Source organism: Salmo salar, chromosome 14 (assembly GCF_965601325.2).
Source record: "Salmo salar chromosome 14, fSalSal1, whole genome shotgun sequence".
In the NCBI taxonomy this organism is placed as follows: Eukaryota; Metazoa; Chordata; class Actinopteri; order Salmoniformes; family Salmonidae; genus Salmo; species Salmo salar.
This window is the reverse complement of record NC_138304.1, coordinates 65,950,961-65,974,016: the sequence shown is the minus strand read 5'-3', so window position 1 is coordinate 65,974,016 and position 23,056 is coordinate 65,950,961. Positions and strand designations below refer to the sequence as shown.

Sequence of the window (23,056 nt, the reverse complement as noted above, 5' to 3'; positions counted from 1 at the left end):
GATATTCATCTAATCAAATGTAAAGGTGGAGTCGGGCTGCTCTGCGCCAGGAGAACAGCCCAAGTTCCTGGGCATCAGAGAGCAGAGGGTCACCGGCTTCATGATCTTTGTCCTCATGGGCTGCTCTGTCTTCATGACCTCCGCACTCAAGGTGACAGCTCTTTGGGTTTTAGAAAAGTGTTCTAAAAAATCTGATGGATCATTAATATAAGACAATGGGCGCTGGACCCCTAATGCAATGTGAATGATAAGCAGTTTGACTCACAGGCTTCCCTGTGGCTCAGTTGGTAGAGCATGGTGTGTGCAACGCTAGGGTTGTTGGTTCGATTCCCACCGGGGGCCAGTACAAAAAAAAGAAATTATAATAAATGCATGAAATGAAATGTATGCATTAACTACTGTAAGTCGCTCTGGATATGAGCGTCTGCTAAATGACTAAAATGTAAATGTTATGTGTTCACCTTACAGTTGAAATGGTGACATGGATGATTTTTTAAAAGGCGCTTGAAATTATTATTATTGTCATTATATACTGTATGTTCAACTTTTCTCCCCCAACCTCCAGTTCATTCCTATGCCAGTGCTGTACGGGGTCTTCCTCTACATGGGAGCCTCTTCACTCAAAGGCATTCAGGTGAGATTATATTCAATGATTAGTTGAAGATATGATCATAGATTTGGATCTTTAACAGTAAAGCAATGCCTTGTCTGTAATGATGAGCTTACTCTTTTGTAATGAAACTCCCTTTGATCAAGAAAACATGTCATTGCATTTGAACTCTTTCATTTCAAATGTGTCTCCTGACAAAAATGTGAAGTGGATGATGAATGGTGCTCAGTACAATGTTCACATCTCTCTCTCTCTCTCCCTCTCCCTCTCTCTTAGTTCTTTGACCGTATCAAGTTGTTTGGTATGCCAGCCAAGCACCAGCCCGACCTGATCTACCTGCGTTACGTTCCCCTGTGGAAGGTCCATGTGTTCACCCTGGTGCAGCTCACCTGCCTGATACTGCTGTGGGTCATCAAGGCCTCCGCAGCCGCTGTCGTTTTCCCCATGATGGTAATACCCATAGAGAGAAATGTTTTATAGTAGTACTGCCATCAATCTATCTCTCCGTGGTTAATATCACTCTCCACATTTACAAACTGGAGAAATGTGATATCTTGTCTACCAACAAGGGTGTTTGTAAACATGAAAATATCTAAAACCGTGTGTATGGGTCTGTGTAGTTCGTTTGCTTCCTCTCTCCCTCTTAAAATATCCTGCTTTTGCTTAAAGGTGCTGGCCCTCGTCTTCATTCGGAAGCTTCTCGACTTTTTCTTTACCAAGAGGGAGCTCAGCTATCTGGACGACTTGATGCCCGAGAGCAAGAAGAAGAAAGAGGATGACAAGAAGAAGAAGGAGAGGGAGAAACGGGTAACACACAGTGTAACACACTTTAAAGCCATTAGTTCCCCCGTCTAGCACGCTAACATGACTTGGCCCCACAGAAATCAAACTAGATCGGGCAAAGCCGCTCAGACGATGTCAATTTGACTGCACTCTCATGGGTACACATGATTGTAATTCTCCGCTTGTCCCCTTGGTCCCAGGAGGCCCAGGCTTTATTGCTCGTAGAACAGGTGGGCGTGAATTCTGTGAAGGTCCATTATGATGGTGGGAACCTGCTCAAGATCCCAGTCAAAACGTTCTCAGGGAGGTGAGTGCCGCCCACCATGCAACAGGAGTACAATACAAAACATTACACTGGATAGATAAATGAAGGGCACGCTTTTCTTTGGCTTTATCTAAGTATGATTTGATGATATCATTTTATTATGCTATAAAACAACAACAAAAATCTCCATCTCTACATTCTTGGTATTGCAACGTAAAGGTAACAGTGGTGATGTTAGTTCTGTAACGTGTTTATCTTGAACAGATCGTACAGAATAACCGCTCATACCCTCCCAATGGATGAAGAGGCGGTAGGGGTGGGTGTCCGATATAGCCAGCCCACGTGCTGAGTTTTAACCCTACTCAGTAATATACAGTAACATCAGTGAGCGCATGGCCAAAATCGTAACTTGGCTATTTACTATACCTGTAGATGATGCCTTTTTATTGTGTTTTGGGGGGGGGGGGGGGGGGGGGATTGTTATGATGATACATACTGCTCTATAGTATCATGGCAAGGTAAAAAGGCTCTAAAACCATGTGAATACTAATGACTAATGTACACATTGATTACATAGAGAACTCACCCCAGACAACCATCCAAGAGTCACAATTGCCTCCAAAGCGATTGTTACATATTTTTAGTGCAAGATACAATGACAGAGAAACGCTTTGACTGAGAACTGGTGCCAAGTAGCCCTGTGTGCTTCAATTTTTTGTTTGTTTACCTTATCCATATGCATGCATGTCTGTCTCCCCTCCCTTGTTCTGTCTTGTTCCTCGCTGCATGTAGCTCATGTGACCTCAGCAATGTTAATATCTCTGAGGAAATGGCCAAAAGCGGGGCATGCAAAGCAGTGGCGTTGAGCGCCGACTTCGGCCCGTCTATGAAGCGTAGCCAAAGGTAGCTATGCCGACGACGACTCGCCTTTAGCTGTCACCCCTCTTTGTCCTGAAAATGGAGGAGCCTTTTTCCAGACACACCTCAGGTCTACTGAAATCTCATCAAGACAAGATCACATTGATAACTTACCCCTTGTAGATCATATAATTCTATTATATTCTGTGACTATTCTAATGTACAGTAACGAATCTAATATAACTAAATAATCTACTTAATTCTGTGACTATTCCATGAATGAATAGGTATGATAAGGACAATCTACCCATTTGTATGTAATGAGAGTATTAAGATCTTGCTTTTGCTGTGCCATAACTTGCATAATTTTCAGTTGCATGTATGTTGTGAGATCTGAATTGTGTGTGGATTTTTCCATAAAACAAGAACACATTCTATTTTCCTGAATATTGTATTTGCCTACAGATATATTTGCCTACAATATATAAAAGCAAAGCGTTGAAGAGGCTTTGCCCTGAGGTTCTAACATGTCCTGAGGATCTAACTGGGTGCTGCCACATTTTATCCTTCCGTCCCAATTATAATGGTTAAGAACAACATACTTTAACACGTGAGCCCGCCATCTTTAAGTCTAGGGTGTTAACAACCGTGTATTCTTAGAGCATGGTATGAGCTTTGAGTTTAATTTTAGCATCGCCGTCTGACACTTTCACAGACAGCATTGCACTTACATCAGAAACACATTTCCTGCTCATCCTTGACACATTGATATCCTGGCCCAGCACAGCACAACCAGCCCATTGATGCTTCTCTTCACATCTGTTTCCCTCCCTCGTCTCTGGCAGCCAGGAGAAGGTAGCCTGTGTTAGAGTCAACATGGACACTACCGAGGCAGGAGGAGAGAGTTCAGCCTTAGAGACTGCCTTGTGATGGAGGAGACCTTGTCCTACCCCCCACCTAACACCACAGAGGGCCACCCTGGTACAGTGAGCAAGCTAGGACTTGAGCAGAGCAATCAGACTGGTCTCTGGAAAATAAGCCCCTTTTGTGGGTCTGCTGGGTCAACAGTTGAGCTCCAGTGACCTCCAGTGGTCCAGTGTAGCTATGGGGGTCTTGAGGCCCCCCCAGTGCACAGAGGACTGACTGCCCTGTAGTGGCGAGCACATTGCCGGGACATGAATGAACCAGACTCACACTGCCTACCGAAACCCCATGTCAACCAATCATTTCCCACCCACTGCCACAGATGCCAAAGGATGGGGCCACCACCATCACACATATGCGGAATCTTCTTTAATTGTTGTGTATGCGTAAATTTACTTAATTGTATTATATAAGGTATATTTTCTCATGTACATTTTAAGTTATATTTTATTACCAATTAAGAGAAACACATTTGCATCCTGTTTTTTTTGGCACACGTCATGTGTGAGCTATTCTGGTCTGTCGAAAAAAAAATATATATATATATATATATATTTATCCTTTCCACAATGTACTAAACACAAACCAGCTACACCAGCTCCAAAAACAGATGTCAGTCAAGCCATGATGATTCAAGTTGTTATTGCTGTGATTTCATCAGTGCAAACTGGTTACATCATGACTAGACACTGGTCATCTAAATCTAAACTGTTGCAAACCAAAAGAAGAATGTAGACATTCAGACGCCTATAGCCCATAATCTTTCTTGCTTGTGAAACATTGACAAAGGTTGGAGTGGCAACATCTTTTCACTGCCCCTGTACTGTATCTGTACTGTATCTGTACTGTATACTCTGCAAGTTACATTCTCAGTATTGGTATTGCTGCTCAGATCAAGTTGTTCAACTGAGAATATTTTTTTTGTAAGTATATGTCATTGTTATGCTGTTTTAGTGGAATTGTGTGCTTTCTGTTGTATGTTTTAATGGAACATTTTCTGAAATACTAATTTAAGGTTAAGAAAGTGATGGGATGAATACTACAATAAGCACTTTAGATTTGTTTGCCTGTAGGAATTAGTGCACAGGCCTGAATTGAGTTAAAAACCATTGAATCTGAAGATCCACAGAACTGTTGCTCAAATGTCTAGAAAAAGTTACAACTTTGGAATCAACATGATTTCTGATTGTGGGAAGTTCTTTACACTCATCACTTGTCTGTCACTATTCGTACAGTATTTCAATATTATAACCTATTTGTGTATTGTTGGATTTATTATTCTTGGGACAATTATTTTTTGATAAATAGGAAAGTGAACAAAAAAGTCATGTGCCGTCAGATTTCTTCTAAAAGCAATGAACAACATTATTCGGTGCAGTCAAATTGTATTCTCACAATATTGTACAATTTATGCTGTACAAGTTTTGATACTTGTGAGTCACAATGTACACCGTATCAGTAAGTTCAATATTGCAGATGTCATTTCAAAAAATGATCTGTAAAATGCAATTATATATTTCTCATTTGCTTAGCACACATGCTCCTGTTTTAGCAATAATAGACGAGTTTTCAGTACAATACAATGTCTGGAGTGATGTTTCTATTGAGCTGTCTAGGGGGAGTTTGTCGAACCCCATCCACGTTGTGTGTCTCCTCTATTGACTATTAGTGTGTAGCTGATTATACAGACAATAGCTTACGTGCCTTGTGAATGCTCTTTGTTTGTCTTTTATTCATACTGTAGGCATAGTGTTAATGTTCAGGTAGTACACACACACACACACACACACGGCCCAAAATGCGTAAGAGAGACGAGCAAGCTAGGACGGCATATCGACAGGCTGTTCATATCTGTTGAAACTGAAGTGAAATATGAATGCGGTAGTGCTCTGAATGTCCTCAACCCAACCCGACAACTAACCTGATGTATTACATGACAAATATGTACTCATTAGTACTTCATCATACTCATTTTTGTCAATAATGTACTGTATGTGTTTGTATGTCACAGATGTAGTGTTTGTTCACGAATGGTATGCACTGTCATTTTTTTACATGCAATATCAGTGAATGTGCACAGAATTATTGTAACTTCAATATCACTAATGAAAATTACAGAAATCGAATGCATTTCGCCAAACACATTTCTTTTAACAAAAATGTAAATGTGCATTGTTGCAATTTTTGTTTGAACACAATTCTGGTAAAATGTTGGCTATTTTAAGTCATTACAAATGTTGTTTTGGTATTTGTAATACTATATGTATGCAGTAGGTACAATTCATTGTAGAACACAAATGGTATTGCAGTGCAATGGATTCCATCTGTATTATATGATCTTTACCATAAATAATATATGGCTCTGATCTGTACCATAGAAACAGGGTATTGTTTAGGACCATGTATTACACTGACCTCACAACTGCTGTCAGTCAAGCACAGAACATTCTCCTGTAATATGTTGTTGAATGCGATAAGAACATGTAGGGTGGAAACTATTTTTTGTAAGTGTTGATGGAAAGCAATTAAAAGTAAATGAAATGTCTATTGTTCCTCTTTGCATATTTAAGCCAAGCGCAAAGCACACCATCAGTACAATACCTACGGTGAATCCCATACCCCTACCAACTCTCTCGGAGGGCTCTCATTTGTCACGTGTTGCTGACGAAACTCGCAGGGTGACTTCAAGAGTGGCGAAGGGATCAAATAAACCCATCAACTCCAGGACACACCCTTGACTTGAATGATGCAATTCATGTTCGACATTTAAATAATACAACAAGCATGACATTCAAATGAAATAATTCCCCCTGACGTTTTACACGATAAAAAACCTTGATAACAGTTAAGCATTTAATGTGGGAAGTATTTCAGATGTAACGTGTCATGTCTCGAAATCAGACACAAATAACTACAGGTGACTCATAATTAGGAAAGCCTCCATTCATTTGTGTTAAATTGCGCAAACTCAATAATGCAGTGCGTTATGGGATACCACTTCGCTCTGAAGCCGCAGTGGTGGAAAAAGTATCCAATTGTCATACTTGAGTAAAAGTAAAGATACTTTAATAGAAAATGACTCAAGGTAAAGTGAGTCAACCAGTAAAATACTGCTTCAAGTATTTGGTTTTAATTATACTTAAGTATCCAAAGTAAATGTAATTGATAAAATATACTTAAGTAACAAAAGTAAAAGTATAAATCATTTTGAATTCCTAATATTAAGCAAATCAAGACAGCATAATTTTCTTGTTTTTATTTATTTACGGATAACCAGGAGCACCCTCCAATGCTCAGCCATAATTTACAAACAAAGCATATGTTTAGTGAGTCCACCAGATCAGAGGCTGTTGGGATGACCAGGGATGTTCTTTTGATAAGTCTGTGAATTAGAAAATGTTATTGTCCTGCTCAGCATTTAAAAATGTAATGAGTACTTTTGGGTGTCAGGGAAAATGTAGGGAGTAAAAAGTACATCATTTTCTTTAGGAATGTAGTGAAGTAAAAGTTGTCTAAAATATAAATAGTAAAGTACAGATACCCCAAAAAACTACTTAATAAGTAGTACTTTCAAGTATTTTTACTTAAGTACTTTACACCACTGGAAGCCAGTGTTGCAGATTCAGTCAAAGTGGCTATCGGAGGGTCCAATTAGCTTCTACACCCCCCATAATTTTCAGTCACTCAGTTTTGGGACACTTGTGCATATGGTGGAGGTGCGTGTGAATGCGAAAACAGAGGGGCGAGGGGAACAGGGTGATTTTGGATTCAGCTAGAGCTTTTTAAACTGTTCAGGAGATAAAGGCATTATTCTGTAGTGTAGAGATTAAAGAAAAACACCAGACTAAAGAAATTGAGATTGAAGGTGAAATTTAACATGTTTAATCAAAATGATATCCCTATATTAAAAAGGTAATATTTGGCAGCTTTGGGGATTTTCAGCACTTTGTAGACTTTGTTCTCGAACATTGTGGTGAAGTGAGGTGGGGAGTTGATGGACAGGAGGGTACATAGCGACAACTTTCCCATTCTCCTGATCCTCCATGTCCCAGATCGCAGAACTGTGAAGTGTAGCACAGTTAGGTGGGAATCAGTGTGAGAGAACATAGTACAGGGTTTTGTTCATAATGCACCAAATGGAAGAAAACGGACTGAAACGGAGGGAAAGTGACCAATAACAAACTTGTTTTCATTTTCTATTGCAAAACGTATTTGTCACGTGCTTCGTAAACTACAGGTGTAGACTAACAGTGAAATGCTTACTTACGGACCCTTCCCAACAATGCAGAGAAAAAAATATAGAAATAGAAAAATAATAACAAGGAATATATATATACACTGCTCAAAAAAATAAAGGGAACACTTAAACAACACAATGTAACTCCAAGTCAATCACACTTCTGTGAAATCAAACTGTCCACTTAGGAAGCAACACTGATTGACAATAAATTTCACATGCTGTTGTGCAAATGGAATAGTCAACAGGTGGAAATTTTCGGCAATTAACAAGACACCCCCAATAAAGGAGTGGTTCTGCAGGTGGGGACCACAGACTACTTCTCAGTTCCTATGCTTCTTGGCTGATGTTTTGGTCACTTTTGAATGCTGGCGGTGCTTTCACTCTAGTGGTAGCATGAGACGGAGTCTACAACCCACACAAGTGGCTCAGGTAGTGCAGCTCATCCAGGATGGCACATCAATGCGAGCTGTGGCAAGAAGGTTTGCTGTGTCTGTCAGCATAGTGTCCAGAGCATGGAGGCGCTACCAGGAGACAGGCCAGTACATCTGGAGACGTGGAGGAGGCCGTAGGAGGGCAACAACCCAGCAGCAGGACCGCTACCTCCACCTTTGTGCAAGGAGGAGCAGGAGAAGCACTGCCAGAGCCCTGCAAAATGACCTCCAGCAGGCCACAAATGTGCATGTGTCTGCTCAAACGGTCAGAAACAGACTCCATGAGGGTGGTATGAGGGCCCGACATCCACAGGTGGGGGTTGTGCTTACAGCCCAACACCATGCAGGACGTTTGGCATTTGCCAGAGAACACCAAGATTGCAAATTCGCCACTGGCGCCCTGTGCTCTTCACAGATGAAAGCAGGTTCACACTGAGCACGTGACAGAGTCTGGAGACGCCGTGGAGAATGTTCTGCTGCCTGTAACATCCTCCAGCATGACCGGTTTGGCGGTGGGTCAGTCATGGTGTGGGGTGGCATTTCTTTGGGGGGCCGCACAGCCCTCCATGTGCTCGCCAGAGGTAGCCTGACTGCCATTAGGTACCGAGATGAGATCCTCAGACCCCTTGTGAGACGATATGCTGGTGCGGTTGGCCCTGGGTTCCTCTTAATGCAAGACAATGCTAGACCTCATGTGGCTGGAGTGTGTCAGCAGTTCCTGCAAGAGGAAGGCATTGATGCTATGGACTGGCCCGCCCGTTCCCCAGACCTGAATCCAATTGAGCACATCTGGGACATCATGTCTCGCTCCATCCACCAATGCCACGTTGCACCACAGACTGTCCAGGAGTTGGTGGATGCTTTAGTCCAGGTCTGGGAGGAGATCCCTCAGGAGACCATATGCTACCTCATCAGGAGCATGCCTAGGCGTTGTAGGGAGGTCATACAGGCACGTGGAGGCCACACACACTACTGAGCCTCATTTTGACTTGTTTTAAGGACATTACATCAAAGTTGGATCAGCCTGTAGTGTGGTTTTCCACTTTCATTTTGAGTGTGACTCCAAATCCAGACCTCCATGGGTTGATAAATTGGATTTCCATTGATTATTTTTGTGTGATTTTGTTGTCAGCACATTCAGCTATGTAAAGAAAAAAGTATTTAATAAGATTATTTCTTTCATTCAGATCTAGGATGTGTTGTTTAAGTGTTCCCTTTATTTTTTTGAGCAGTATATATACACAATGAGTAACATATTTTATTTCTATACAGTACCAGTCAAAAGTTTGGACACACCTACTCATTCAAGGGTTTTTCTTTATTTGTACTATTTTCTACATTGTAGAATAATAGGGAAGACATCAAAACTTTGAAATAACACATATGGAATCATGTAGTGTTAAACAAATCAAAATATATGCTATATTTGAGGTTCCTCAAAGTAGCCACCCTTTGCCTTGATGACAGCGTTGCACACTCTTGGCATTCTCTCAACCAGCTTCATGAGGTAGTCACCTGGAATGCATTTCAATTAACAGGTGTGCCTTCTTAAAAGTTAATTTGTGGAATTTCTTTCCTTCTTAATGCGTTTGAGCCAATCAGTTGTGTTGTGTGTCGTGGAAATACTAATCAATAATGAGGAGAAACAAGGTCACCAATCAGGATATTACTTCATTTAAAACATATTAATAACATTGATTAATTATTGCAATAATGAAGCTTGTCGACGAACCACCCCTAGATGATTCGTTGAGAGCCCAACGAGCAGATTTGAGCCACAGAATTTTATGGTATATGGAAGATATCACAATTTGGTAAAAGACAGAGTCCATATTATGGCAAGAACAGCTCAAATAAATAAAGAGAAACGACAGTCCATCCTTACTTTAAGACATGAAGTTCAGTCAATCAGGAAAATGTCCAGAACTTTAAAAGTTTCTTCAAGTGCAGTCGCAAAAGCCATCAACCGCTATGATGAAACTAGCTCTCATGAGGACCGCCACAGGAATGGAAGATCCAGAGTTACCTCTGCTGCAGAGGATACGATAATTACAGTTGCCAGCCTAAAAAAATGCAGCCTGAGTAATAGAGACATCTCAACATCAACTGTCCAGAGAAAACTGAGTGAATCAGGCCTTCATGGTCAAATTGCTGCAAAGAAACCACTACTAATGGACACCAATAAGAAGAAGAGACTTGCTTGGACCAAGAAACACGAGCAATGGACATTACACCAGTGGAAATCTGCCCTTTGGTCTGGAGTCCAAATTTGAGATTTTTGGTTCCAACCGCTGTGTCTTTGTGAGACGCAGAGTAGGTGAACAGATGATCTCTGCATGTGTGGTTCGCACCGTGAAGCATGGAGGAGGTGTGATGGTGCTTTGTGGTGACACTGTCTGTGATTTATTTCGAATTCAAGGCACACTTAACCAGCATGGCTACCACAGCATTCTGCAGTGATACGCCATCCCATCTGGTTTGCGCTTAGAGGAACTATCATTTCTATTTCAAAAGAACAATAACCCAACACACCTCCAGGCTGTCTAAGGGCTATTTGACCAAGAAGGAGTGTGATGGAGTGCTGCATCAGATGGCCTGGCCTCCACAATCACCCGACCTCAACCCAATTGAGATGGTTTGGGATGAGTTGGACCGCAGAGTGAAGGAAAAGCAGCCAACAAGTGCTCAGCATATGTGGGAACTCCTTCAAGACTGTTGGAAAAGCACTCCAGGTGAAGCTGGTTGAGAGAATGCCAAGAGTGTGCAAAGCTGTCATCAAGGCAAATGGTGGCTACTTTGAAGAATCTAAAATATATTTAGATTTGTTTAACACTTTTTTGGTTACTACATGATTCCATATGTGTTATTTCATAGTTTTGATGTCTTCACTATTATTCTACAATGTAGAAAATAGTGAACAATAGTAAAAATAAAGAAAAACCCTTGAATGAGTAGGTGTGTCCAAACTTTTGACTGGTACTGTATATATATATATTTAGGGGTGGGTCAGCTTTAATATTTCAGATCGATTGTGGCTTCCATCAATGTAATTGTCTGCATCATTTCCAATACCCCATATACTGTATATTTTTTATAAATATATACACTATACAGTATATATATCAGTATGTGGATTCGGCTACTTCAGCCACACCCGTTGATGACAGCTGTGTAAAATTTAGCACACAGCCATGCACTCTCCATAGACAAACATTGGCAGTAGAATGGGCTGGCAGCGTAGCCTAGTGGTTAGAGCGTTGGACTAGTAACCGAAAGGTTGGTTGCAAGTTCGAATCCCCGAGCTGACCAGGTACAAATCTGTCGTTCTGTCCAAGGCAGTTAACCCACTGTTCCTAGGCCGTCATTGAAAATAAGAATTTGTTCTTAACTGACTTGCCTAGTTAAATAAAGGTTATATATATATTAATTAAAAAATGGTCTTAATGAAGAGCTCAGTGACATTCAACCTGGCACTGTTAGTTTGACAAATGTCTGCCCCAGTCAACTGTAAGTGCTGTTATTGTGAAGTGGAAATGTCTAGGAGCAACAACAGCTCAGCCAGGAAGTGGTAGCACACACACGCAGAATGGGACAGATGAGTGCTGACGCGCATAGCGTGTAAAAATCTGTTCTCGGTTGCAACATTCACTACCTACTTCCAAACTGCCTCTGGAAGCAACATCAGCACAAGAACTGTTCGTTGGGAGCTTCATGAAATGGGTTTTCATAGCCGAGCAGCTGCACACAAGCCTAAGATCACAATGCCAAGCATCGGCTGGAGTGGTGTAAAGCTCGCTGCCATTGGACTCTGGGGCAATGGAAACACGTTCTCTAGCGTGATGATCATCTGGCAGTCTGACGAACTAATCTGGGTTTGGTGGATGCCAGGAGAACTTTAACTGCCCCAATGCATAGTGCCAACTGTAAGGTTTGGTGGAGGAGGAATAATGGTCTCGGGCTGTTTTTCATGGTTCGGGCTAGGCCCATTACTTCCAGTGAAGGGAAATCTTAATGCTACATCATACAATAACATTCTAGACCAGTGGTTCCCAAACTTTTTATAGTCCCAAACATTCAACCTCCAGCTGCGTACCCCCTCTAGCACCTGGGTCAGCACACTCTCAAATGTTTTTTTTGTTGCCATCATTGTAAGCCTGCAACACACACACTATCCGATACATTTCTTAAACATAAGAATGAGTGTGAGTTTGTCACAACCCGGTTCGTGGGAAGTGACAAAGAGCTCTTATAGGACCAGGGCACAAATAATAATAATCAATAATTTTGCTCTTAACCATCTTACATAAAACCTTATTTGTTCATCAAAAATTGTGAATAACTCACCACAGGTTAATAAGAAGGTTGTGCTTGAAAGGATGCACATGACTGCAATGCTGGGTTGTATTGGAGAGTCTGTCTTAAATAATTGTGCCTGAATTTGGGTTTCATGCTAGTGAGGGCCGAGAATCCACTCTCACATAGGTACGTGGTTGCAAAGGGCAGTGTCTTAACAACGCGATTTGCCAAGGCAAGAAACTGAGAGCAGCCCTATCCAGAGATCTGGCAGTGGCTTCTGATTAAATTGAATTTTCACAGAACCGCTTGTTGCAATTACGATGAGGCTCTCTTGTTCAGATATCGATCGGTAAGTGGACTGGAGGCAGGCCATGAAAGGGATAACGAATCCAGTTGTTTGTGTCGTCCGTTTCGGGAAAGTATCTGCGTAACTGTGCACCCAACTCACTCAGGTGCTTCGCTATATCACATTTGACATTTGTCCGTAAGATTGAGTTAATTTGCACACAAAAAATTATACAATGATGGAAAGACCTGTGTGTTGTCCATGTTAATGCAGAAAGAAAAGAGCTCTAACTTCTTAATCATAGCCTCAATTTTGTCCTGCACATTGAATATAGTTGCGGAGAGTCCCTGTAATCCTAGATTCAGATCATTCAGACGAGAAAAAACATCACCCAGATAGGCCAGTCGTGTGAGAAACTCATCATCATGCAAGTGGTCAGACAAGGGAAAATGATGGTCAGTAAAGAAAACTTTAAGCTCGTCTCTCTATTACAAAAATATTTGTCAATACTTTGCCCCTTGATAACCAGCGCACCTCTGTATGTCGTAAAAGCCTTACATGGTCGCTGCCCATATCATTGCATAATGCAGAAAATACACGAGAGTTCAGGAACCTTGCTTTAACAAAGTTAACCATTTTCACTGTAGTGTCCAAAACGTCTTTCAAGCTGTCAGGCTTGAAAGGCCCTGGCAGCAAGAGCCTCTCGGTGGATGCTGCAGTGTACCCAAGTGGCGTCGGGAGCAACTGCTTACACGCGCGATACCACTCCACCATGTCAACCTCAAATCAAATCAAAGTTTATTTGTCAAGTGCGCCGAATACAACAGGTTTAGACCTTACAGTGAAATGCGTACGTACAAGCCCTAACCAACAGCTCAATTCTTAAGTAAAAAACAGGTATTAGGTAAACAATAGAGAAGTAAATTTAAAAAAAAAATTAAACAGTAAAATGACAGTGAAAATAACAGTTGGAGGCTATATTCAGGTGGCACCGGTACAGAGTCAATGTGCGGCGGCACCGGTTAGTCGGGCTGATTGAGGTAATATGTACACGTAGGTATAGTTAAAGTGACTATGCATAGATGATAAACAGAGAGTAGCAGCAGCGTAAAAAGAGGGGTTGGCGGGTGGGGGGAAACAATGCAAATAGTCCGGGTAGCCAATGTGCGGGGGCACCGGTTAGTCTGGCTGATTGAGGTAATATGTACATGAATGTATAGTTAAAGTGACTATGCATAGATGAAAGAGGGGTCGGGGGGGGTGTAGAGGTCCTGGATGGCACCCTCTGTAGTGCCTTGCGGTCGGAAGCCGAGCAGTTGCCATACCAGGCAGTGATGCAACCAGTCAAGATGCTCTCGATGTTGCAGCTTGTCCCTGTCATGGCTTTTTCGCCATTAGTACAGATAGAACACATCTTGACCACCAAAGTCCATTTGGTGTCACAAAGCTGTCCAGTACTTTAAAAATATCCTCTCATGTTGTCCTGGTTTCCAGAAGAGGATGTCTTCCTTAATTGACCCCCCATAAACGTAACGGGCATATACCAGGAGCTGTGTCAGGCCCGTCTGTTGACTCATCCAGCTGTAACGCATAGAATTCACTGGCTTGTATGCGAAGAAGTAATTGTTTCAAAACATCTCCTGCCATGTCACTGATGCTTCGGGAAACAGGGTAGTTTGATTTAAGTCATTGTCTGTATAGTTTTTTTGGGCCTTTTCACCCAGCATTGTCCCAGCCAGATCTGCGGCAGCAGGAAGAATTAAGTCCTCCGCAATAGTATGGGGCTTGCCTGTCCTAACCACTCGGTAGCTCACCATATAAGACGCGTCTAGCCGCTTCTTATTAATGGTATCTGTTGCTTTTATACATGTCCTACTACTCGAAAGTCTTAATTCTCACTCAAAAATCTCACGTGGTTTATTTCTCTAATTGTCATGTTTCGTTCTTAGGGACCATCAATGCTGCAGACATTTTTTTGGTACCAATCTACAGATCTGTGCCTTGACACAATCCTGTCTCGGAGCTCTACGGACAATTCCTTCGACCTCATGGCTTGGCTTTTGCTCTGACATGCACTGTCAACTGTGGGACCTTATATAGGTGTGTGCCTTTCCAAATCATGTCATATCAATTGATTTTACCACAGGTGGACTCCAATCAAGTTGTAGAAACATCTCAAGAATGAACAATGGAAACAGGATTAACCTGAGATAAATTTCTTATCTTATAGCAAAGGGTCTGAATACTTACGTAAATAAGGTATTTCAGATTTGTTTTGTTTTTATACATTTGCTAAACTTTCTAAGAAACTTTTCGCTTTGTCATTATGGGGTATTGTGTGTAGATTGATGAGAAAAAAAAATCTAATTTCAGCTATTTTAAAATAAGGCTGTAATGTAACTACATTTGGAAAAAGAGAAGGGGTCTGAATACTTTCCCAATACTCTGTATGTAATTGCATGTTACCAGGTGTTACATTGGGGGTATAGAGTTGAGACCCATGGGATGCTATCATACCAGTGGAATTCAATAGATCTCTCTTGAAAAAGGTCACAGAAAAATGTCAAATTCTGAGGAATGTAATTTCACAAATGTACCCCAGCATATAACTAAATTACTGCAATTGTGACGATTCCAGGTTTGCAGACTCGTGCAACATTGTCTCTCAGTGCGACGATGGCCTGAAAAACACCACCGTACAGGAATGAGTGTGACAGAATGACACTTGTGTATTCAGGCATTTCAGTCTATTTCCTAGTCTACTCACCCAACCAGCAACCAAGGAAAAAGTGTAAAAAGATGTCAAAGTGCCAAATTCTCAAACAACATAATAAAGCAGATGGCAAGTGAAGCCTAAAGAGAGAAATAAATAACATTTGAGCAAATCAAAATACATTGATCCATCATCAAACCATAATTTATGAAAAATGTTCATGTTGGAACTATACTATGATAATTTCACAACAACAGCAGATACTAGTATGTTTCTTAATCCTGTGACAAGTCTGTCTAAATATCAATTCAGTAGTAATACCAGGTGCACAACAAGTAGTGACGTCATCTTGGCAGTGGAGAAAGCCCATCAAATAACAGGCAAACAGACATGCAACCTGAAGAGACAGACAACATAAGCATTTCAATGTATTGTCATGGAACCCTACTGTACAGCTAAGGATCTTCAGTACATAAACAGAATCTTGAAAATTGACTGGTACATCCCAGGTATGCGTTTTTACCTCAGTGTGTGGATTTATTTACCTGAGTTAGCAAGACAAACTGGGCAAATGGCCAAGGAAGAAGGAACAACACATTGCAAGCACCAATAATTACTAGGGATCTTCCTCCAGGGTTGGAATGCCTACAAAATGGTGCAAAGACAACAGTATTATTTGCATTAATCATCAGTGACATGTATTAATTTATCTAAGTGAATATATATCTAACTGAATATTTATCTATAAAACATAAATAGGGTTTTGAAAAGAGTGGTGAAGCCCAAGATGGTCATAAATAGGTAAGATCAATGGCATGTGAACTGAAAATACCCGAGAATGTGTGTTCACAGCAGCATCTGCAGGACAAAGAAGGGATAGGAGAAGCTCTCCCTCAGCGGTGGAGTCCACATGACCCAAGTGCTCTGGAATACATAGCATGAGTTGAGATTACGCACTGATAATACATTTTTGGCCGATACCGATATCCAATATTTTCCTTGCCCCAAAAAATGATACCGATAACCGATACTTAACATTTTTGCGGCCTTTTAAGCATTCTAGTACAGTTAAATAGTTAACACACACACGGACGTAGCGGTCTAAGGCACTGCATCTCAGTGCAAGAGGTGTAACTGTAGTCCTTGGTTCGAATCCAGGCTGTATCACATCCGGCTGTGATTGGGAGTCCCATAGGGTGGCGCACAATTGGCCCAGCATCGTCCGGGCCGTCATTATAAATAAGAATTTGTTCTTAACTGACTTGCCTAGTTTAAATAAAGGTCTCACTCACACACACACACACCACACTAACCAACAAGTTATTTGTTGGCATTTATGTACAGTATGTCCCCATTACCAGTAAAACAATCAAAACCTATTTCTTTCACTTACTTGCTGTTCAGTCGTTTCATTCTTACCAGGATTTCTATGGAACGCGTGTCTGGGTCTTTGCGTGTCAAAAAAAGATACGTCAAATAACACTATTTGAGTGTCAAATAAGCTTGTCGACCAATCAGGACCGGAATATGACTGCACGTCACAAATTATTTAACACGTTCATAATTTTTGTACGTAGTTATTACACATTGATTACACTATCACTCGTATTTCATATGTCACAACGATTCATCGATACGTATGCTATGATGCTGGTAAAGTTGTCTCGCACACCTACAGTGCTGGTCATAAAAAAAAGCTAGCTAGCTCATGGATGCAAACAATGTTCTTCCCCAAAAACATAGTAAAACGACATCTGTTTCAGTGCTATAGTTAGCTAGCTGACTATATAGCTAAGTGTCATCATCTAAAATAATCCTAATTTATAAAACAGTTCTTATTTGATTAATGGTGGTCGGAACCATCTATGTGAAGCTAGCCACAATAAGGATTTGCCACAATAGTGGAAAGTATGGAATACTTCTACTATTTGTATTCATTGCATCATTGTCAATGACAAACTTTTATTTTGAAGGCAAACCGCAAATTCCACTACTATGCCTAATCCTTACTGTGGCTAGCTTCACAACACATAACCTGGTTTGGTCGAGCATCGCTAGCCAGATGAAGCTAGCTGGCTGCTTATAACGTTAGCTTTGGGCAACCGGGTTAAGTAGCTGGCTAGCTATTTATTTTCATGAACTGAAGTTAAATGTTACTAGGCAAACAATAAGTGGCAACCTAGCTAATACTTTCTCACAAGGATTCCTAAAGCATTGCTAAGAATAATGAAAATGACTGCAGTTTCTACTGGTTCTACCAGTTCTTCTCTGGATATCATAAGGTGAATGCACCAATTTGTAAGTTGCTCTGGATAAGAGCGTCTGCTAAATGACTTAAATGTAAATGTAATGTAAATGTCATTGTTTTCAGGCTGGTTGTCTTGGTGCTAGCTAGGTATCAAGCTAAAGCTAGCTACCCCAGAAGTTGCGGTTGAACAAATGATGCTTTATCACCAACACGGTATTGTAAATAACATCGTTCGTGGCCGGTGTTTGCAGACTTTTTTGTACAGCTTTGACAGTGCTACTGTATCTTTTTTGATACCCAAACAGCATTCCATAGTATGCATGTCGTGAAGCTAATAGCAGTGACGCTATTACTGTGTAACTGTGTTAGGGCAACATCTGAAAAATAGTGCACTTGGTAGTGTGCACCAGTGCTCGACCAGTCGGCAAAAGCCAACATCACCCACGACAGAACGGTTGATTGTCAAGGTCAACGAATTCCATTATCTTGGCTTTAATGGATTTCACCTTTGAGTTGTCTCACTGAAATGTTCTTACTCTTTCAAATGACTGCTCGACTCATTACGTTATGTACCTACATTATATAGGTATGCACGGTAGCTTTGACATCAGATTTTTAACATCGTTGTTAAACTAGACATCAGGCCTATACCGATGTTGGCATTTTTAGCTAATATCGGTCGATTCCGATATGTTCACCTATATATCGTGCATCCCTAGTTGAGATAGCATTCACCACCAGCCAACCCCTGTGAGGATCTAAGATAGTTTCCATGCACTGTATACAACAATCAATTTACATGAATCTCAACAAAACATGATTTTTTTACATTTAATTTTACCTTTATTTAACTAGGCAAGTCAGTTAAGAACAAATTCTTATTTAGATGGACGGCCTACCCCGGCCAAACCCTAACGATGCTGGGTCAATTGTGAGCCGCCCTATGGGACACCCAATCATGGCCAGTTGTGATACAGCCTGGAATCGAACCAGGGTCTGTAGTGATGACTCTAGCACTGAGATGCAGTGCCTTAGACCGCTGCGTCACTCGGGAGCCCCAAGTGAGGAAACTTTCATATGGATTTCACAGAGTACACAGCTCCAAAGTGCAAAACTCTCTCTTACCTCTCCATGGTTGAAGAGACCCAGGACGTTGATGACACCTCCAAGACAACTGCCTCTGGAAAGGACCCCCCCCCCCCCCCCCAAAAAAAACTCAGATTTTCTTCTAGAGTGGCTAGGGGCACCAAAACAGCATGGATACCAAAGACCATGGTTTTATGGAGTACCATAGGGATAAACTAGCCTGGGTACCTGTCTGTTTGTGCCATCATGCCACTACTTGTCATGGCTTACAACAAACCAGTGGTCATCGACTGGTCGATCTTCTAGGCATTCATAGTTGATCACCAAACATACATATTTTTTTGCGCTGTTGGCGGTATGTTCACTTGATTCAGAAGCCCTGCGCACCGGGTAAGCAAAGTGTTTCCCTTTTGGACCATTTCATTTGTCTGAAAAGAAACTCTTGAGTGTGCCTACAGCACTGGCCAATTGGATAGCTCAAATCACCATGCCTGCAGCTTCCACGACCCCAGCCAAAGCAAAGTTTGATAGCCATTGTTTCTCCTTTGTCTTTGTTTGGTGAAATAAATAAATATCTGCACTTGCATATTTACAAAATGATAAATTCTTGCTAGCAAAGTAATACCAGATAGTTCCAACTCCTCCACTTCCTCTGAGAACAGATTGAGCCTCTTCAGAGCATTGATCACAAGAGGGTACTCCATGATCAGGTGGAGCCAATACAAATAGGATGGTGCTTTGATGAAGAACTTGAAATAGAAATAATACAGATCCTGACAGATAAAACCAACAAAATGTTTACAGCAATACCTATGGGCTAAAAAGACGTTAGCTGAGGGGTAGTTGATCTGGACATTTCTATAAATAGCTCTCTAAGGTATGACTAACATTACAAGATGAACTGATGATGCACTACCCAATTTAGAAATTGCACCTTGTGCATTCTACTATTACAACTTTCAAGAGTAAGTTTAAAGCTGGACTGAGTTTCTTTTGGGGGAGTTGGTATAAACTGGGTAGTTCCCGAGCCCTGAATGCTGATCAGCTGACAGACGTGGTATTTCAGACCGTATACAACGCATATGACAAAACATTTATTTTTACTGCTCAAATTGGTAGTTGGTAACCAGGGGTTTGTGGTATATGGCCAATATACCACGGTTAAGGGCTGTGTCCAGGCACTCCACGTTGCGTCGTGATGAGAACAGCCCTTAGCAGTCTTATATTGGCCAGTTACCACACCTCCCCGTGCCATATTGCTTAATTAGCTAATAGGTTCGTTCATTAATATTTGAGGCGAATATTGACACTTACCAAGAATGACTGATACCAATGTTTATACAATCTCGCAGTTTGGCCTAGTTTATCTCGCAGTTTGGCCTAGTTTATCTCTGATGAAAACAGACACGTCAACTCCCATCTTCTTTGGTTTGCAAAACTCAGTTGAGAGAAACACATTTCCGTGCCTGTCGTTTGTTGACATGACGGCCAAATTCAATGCCTTTACCCTTTCCACCATTCTGGATGACTTCGGTTGATTGTAACAATTACTCATCGTCCCTTTCAGAACTAAATTGGGGCTCATCGACTGAACTGTGAGTCATCAGGTTCAGACTCCGAGTCCGATAATGCCTCAAAATATTACATAATTGCCAGAGATACCAGCTAGGCAACTCGTTTCAGTATTTTCAACCGGTTATTTTCTTTGTCAAACTTCGAAGTAATGAGCTAACGTTAGTTTGCTAACTAGCAAGCATTTGATGTGCCACTCAACTTCAGAGGACGCGCCGCAATTTTAGTAACCATGGAAATCCCGTATCAACAAAACAGGACGGTTTTACTGCACCATCGTTATATTAATTCATATAAAAAAAAAATAATAATATTCATGTTTTCTTATACTGGATACAATATTTTCAAAAAAAAAGAGTTGTCTGTTTTCAATAATGTTTGAGCTCGAGCATTTATCTGATGCTCACGACCGTTACCAACAAACATTTACATTACATTTAAGTCATTTAGCAGACGCTCTTATCCAGAGCGACTTACAAATTGGTGCATTCACCTTATGATATCCAGTGGAACAACCACTTTACAATAGTGCATCTAAATCTTTTAAGGGGGGGGGGGGGTTAGAAGGATTACTTTATCCTATCCTAGGTATTCCTTAAAGAGGTGGGGTTTCAGGTGTCTCCGGAAGGTGGTGATTGACTCCGCTGTCCTGGCGTCGTGAGGGAGCTTGTTCCACCATTGGGGTGCCAGAGCAGCGAACAGTTTTGACTGGGCTGAGCGGGAACTGTGCTTCCTCAGAGGTAGGGGGGCCAGCAGGCCAGTGGTGGATGAACGCAGTGCCCTTGTTTGGGTGTAGGGCCTGATCAGAGCCTGAAGGTATGGAGGTGCCGTTCCCTTCACAGCTCCGTAGGCAATCACCATGGTCTTGTAGCGGATGCGAGCTTCAACTGGAAGCCAGTGGAGAGAGCGGAGGAACGGGGTGACGTGAGAGAACTTGGGAAGGTTGAACACCAGACGGGCTGCGCCGTTCTGGATGAGTTGTAGGGGTTTGATGGCACAGGCAGGGAGCCCAGCCAACAGCGAGTTGCAGTAATCCAGACGGGAGATGACAAGTGCCTGGATTAGGACCTGCGCTGCTTCCTGTGTGAGGCAGGGTCGTACTCTGCGAATGTTGTAGAGCATGAACCTACAGGATCGGGTCACCGCCTTGATGTTAGTGGAGAACGACAGGGTGTTGTCCAGGATCACGCCAAGGTTCTTAGCACTCTGGGAGGAGGACACAAGGGAGTTGTCAACCGTGATGGCGAGATCATGGAACGGGCAGTCCTTCCCCGGGAGGAAGAGCAGCTCCGTCTTGCCGAGGTTCAGCTTGAGCTGGTGATCCGTCATCCACACTGATATGTCTGACAGACATGCAGAGATGCGATTCGCCGCCTGGTTATCAGAAGGGGGAAAGGAGAAGATTAATTGTGTGTCGTCTGCATAGCAATGATAGGAGAGACCATGTGAGGATATGACAGAGCCAAGTGACTTGGTGTATAGCGAGTATAGGAGATGGCCTAGAACAGAGCCCTGGGGCACACCAGTGGTGAGAGCGCATGGTGCGGAGACAGATTCTCGCCACGCCACCTGGTAGGAGCGACCTGTCAGGTAGGACGCAATCCAAGCGTGGGCCGCGCCGGAGATGCCCAACTCGGAGAGGGTGGAGAGGAGGATCTGATGGTTCACAGTATCAAAGGCAGCAGATAGGTCTAGAAGGATGAGAGCAGAGGAGAGAGTTAGCTTTAGCAGTGCGGAGAGCCTCCGTGACACAGAGAAGAGCAGTCTCAGTTGAATGCCCAGTCTTGAAACCTGACTGATTAGGATCAAGAAGGTCATTCTGAGAGAGATAGCAGGAGAGCTGGCCAAGGACGGCACGTTCAAGAGTTTTGGAGAGAAAAGAAAGAAGGGATACTGGTCTGTAGTTGTTGACATCGGAGGGATCGAGTGTTGGTTTTTTCAGAAGGGGTGCAACTCTCGCTCTCTTGAAGACGGAAGGGACGTAGCAAGCGGTCAAGGATGAGTTGATGAGCGAGGTGAGGAAGGGGAGAAGGTCTCCGGAAATGGTCTGGAGAAGAGAGGAGGGGATAGGGTCAAGTGGGCAGGTTGTTGGGCGGCCGGCCGTCACAAGACGCGAGATTTCATCTGGAGAGAGAGGGGAGAAAGAGGTCAAAGCACAGGGTAGGGCAGTGTGAGCAGGACCAGCGGTGTCGTTTGACTTAGCAAACGAGGATCGGATATCGTCAACCTTCTTTTCAAAATGGTTGACGAAGTCATCCGCAGAGAGGGAGGAGGGGGGGGGGGGAGGGGGAGGAGGATTCAGGAGGGAGGAAAAGGTAGCAAAGAGCTTCCTAGGGTTAGAGGCAGATGCTTGGAATTTAGAGTGGTAGAAAGTGGCTTTAGCAGCAGAGACAGAAGAGGAGAATGTAGCGAGGAGGGAGTGAAAGGATGCCAGGTCCGCAGGGAGGCGAGTTTTCCTCCATTTCCACTCGGCTGCCCGGAGCCCTGTTCTGTGAGCTCGTAGTGAGTCGTCGAGCCACGGAGCAGGAGGGGAGGACCGAGCCGGCCTGGAGGATAGGGGACAGAGAAAATCAAAGGATGCAGAAAGGGAGGAGAGGAGGGTTGAGGAGGCAGAATCAGGAGATAGGTTGGAGAAGGTTTGAGCAGAGGGAAGAGATGATAGGATGGAAGAGGAGAGAGTAGCGGGAGAGAGAGAGCGAAGGTTGGGACGGCGCAATACCATCCGAGTAGGGGCAGAGTGAGAA

The 23,056-nt window shown here is 42.5% G+C and overlaps 1 protein-coding gene across 6 annotated transcripts in view; it reads left to right on the top strand.

The window, feature by feature from the left end:
• The window catches only part of LOC106570077 (sodium bicarbonate cotransporter 3), a 66,033-nt gene extending 60,048 nt beyond the window's left edge, over nt 1-5,985 (top strand). For 5 of the 6 annotated variants that reach the window (XM_082961089.1, XM_014142041.3, XM_082961093.1 and 2 more), the window contains 7 exons: nt 26-151; nt 566-634; nt 887-1,060; nt 1,280-1,417; nt 1,594-1,700; nt 2,451-2,561; nt 3,362-5,985. In XM_082961089.1, coding sequence (XP_082817215.1) covers nt 26-151; nt 566-634; nt 887-1,060; nt 1,280-1,417; nt 1,594-1,700; nt 2,451-2,561; nt 3,362-3,446 — 810 coding nt within the window. In that variant the 3' untranslated portion in view covers nt 3,447-5,985. The remainder of the gene's footprint in view (nt 1-25; nt 152-565; nt 635-886; nt 1,061-1,279; nt 1,418-1,593; nt 1,701-2,450; nt 2,562-3,361) is intronic. The other variant, XM_082961091.1, reaches the window with a different exon arrangement.
• The last annotated feature ends 17,071 nt before the right edge of the window (nt 5,986-23,056 follow it).